Source organism: Marmota marmota, unplaced genomic scaffold (assembly GCF_001458135.2).
Source record: "Marmota marmota marmota unplaced genomic scaffold, marMar, whole genome shotgun sequence".
In the NCBI taxonomy this organism is placed as follows: domain Eukaryota; kingdom Metazoa; phylum Chordata; class Mammalia; order Rodentia; family Sciuridae; genus Marmota; species Marmota marmota.
In genome coordinates this window covers 18,762,645-18,764,400 of record NW_025999960.1, presented here as the reverse complement: position 1 = coordinate 18,764,400, position 1,756 = coordinate 18,762,645, and the positions used below count along the sequence as shown (strand labels likewise).

Here is a 1,756-nt window from a genome sequence, read left to right as displayed (position 1 = left end):
GAGGCTTTTCCTGATTTCTCCAGCCAGTTGCCTGCGACATGGTCTGTATTTGTGTTTGGGCGATCCACAGGCTTGGGAGGGTTTAATTAGGTACTTCCATATACATGGCTTACTTTGGGCTTTCTCAGCGCTGAGTGGGTGGGAGATTGCTGGGGAATTCAGAGTTGGAAAAAAAATAGTAGTCTCATAGGAAACAAAAAAAATAAAATCACGGGGCTCTTAAAGGTTGGCCCTACGAACATTTGCGCGCTGCTACCGTCCGGCCGCTAGGAGGCGCGCGAGAAAACTCCGGAAGTCTGGCCCAAGACCGCGAACCGGGCCTTCTTGTTACTCTTCCCTTCATTTCCGTTGAACTTCGCGTCGTCGTTTGTCCTGTGCGACTACCCGTCCGCATACGAATCTAACCCGGGAACTGAGTCGGAGGGGCGCGGTCTGTGCAGTTACTTACCTGGAGCTAGCCGACTTCTGACGTCCTCCTGACTAGCAAGATGTGCTCCCTGGGCTTGTTTCCCCCGCCGCCGCCTAGGGGTCAAGTCACCCAGTATGAGCACAATAACGAGCTGGTAACGGGCAATGATTACGAGAGCCCGCCTCCCGACTTCCGGGGCCAGGTAGTCTAGGCGTAGAGGGACTAGAGGCGTGGGGGCGGAGCAGGGAGAAATGGGGACCCGAGGGCTTGTGGCGTCGGTGGGGTCAGGAAACAGCCAGGGTGCACGGGAGAGTTGTAGGGTGGCAGTATATTTTAGAGCTGAATTTGGCTTGTAAGAGATGCCAAGGAGCTGTGGGTGGCGTTAGAAGGATGCGGAAAATGAGGATGGATCTGGGACGTGTGAGGATGCCGGAGAACTATTAAAAAAATAGGGGACAGTGTCTAGGAGAACTGGGAAAGCTTACTCCGGAACTTTTTTCCAGGGGAGTTCTTTGGAAGGAAAAGCAAGGGAAACTGATGTTTATCGAGTGTTTGCTAAGAGGAGGTTGAGTCAGGTGTTTTCTAAAATGAACCCTGTGAAAAAGTATTCTAGTTTTACAGATAAGAGAGCCAAGATTTGTTTCTCTCTCACAAGTATTTATTTTGTGCAAATAGGAAAACAGGCCTCTGGAGCCTGTTTTTCTTAGCTTAACCATGGGTTGGAGATGACAGGGAGTTCTGCAAAGATCTGGGGAAGAGTCTGACTCACTGTCAAACCCCTCATTTCTGGGCTATAGTGGATCGATCTTCCTATTCTACAACCGAACAAGGATCTGCTAAAGACCCCTGGGAGGCTGGACCAAAGCACAAGAACTGCTTTCATCCATCACCGGGAACAAGTGTGGAAGCGGTGTATCAACATTTGGTGAGGCATGGCAAAGGTTTCCTGGACCATGGGCTACAGATCCTGGAGAATCTGAGGTCACCACTCCTCTGCCTTGAGCTCCTCTTCAAAAGGCTGTTTTTTTTTTTTTTTTTTAATTATACATGGACACAATATCTTTATTTTGTTTATTTATTTACTTTTTTTATGTGGTGCTGAGGATCGAACCAGGTGCCTCACATGTTCGAAGCAAGTGCTCTGCCACTGAGCCACAATCCCAGCCCCAAAAGGCTGTTTTATTCAGGCTCTCTCTCCATGAAAGCGGTCTATAATATAAAATCTTTTTTTTTTTTTTCGGTGCTGGGATTGAACCCGGGGTACTTTATCTATTGATGCTACATCCCCAGCCCCCTCTTTGAAAAATATTTTTAGTTGTAGATGAATCACTTTATTTTATTTATTTA

The 1,756-nt window shown here is 47.9% G+C and overlaps 1 protein-coding gene across 2 annotated transcripts in view; it reads left to right on the top strand.

Annotated features, from left to right (window-relative positions):
• The first annotated feature begins 339 nt into the window (after positions 1–339).
• The window catches only part of Aaas (aladin WD repeat nucleoporin), a 14,305-nt gene continuing 12,888 nt past the window's right edge, over positions 340–1,756 (top strand). The window contains exons 1-2 of one of the 2 annotated variants that reach the window (XM_048802816.1): positions 340–611; positions 1,207–1,334. In XM_048802816.1, the coding sequence (XP_048658773.1) occupies positions 489–611; positions 1,207–1,334 (251 nt within the window). In that variant the 5' untranslated portion in view covers positions 340–488. The remainder of the gene's footprint in view (positions 612–1,206; positions 1,335–1,756) is intronic. The other variant, XM_015493534.2, reaches the window with a different exon arrangement.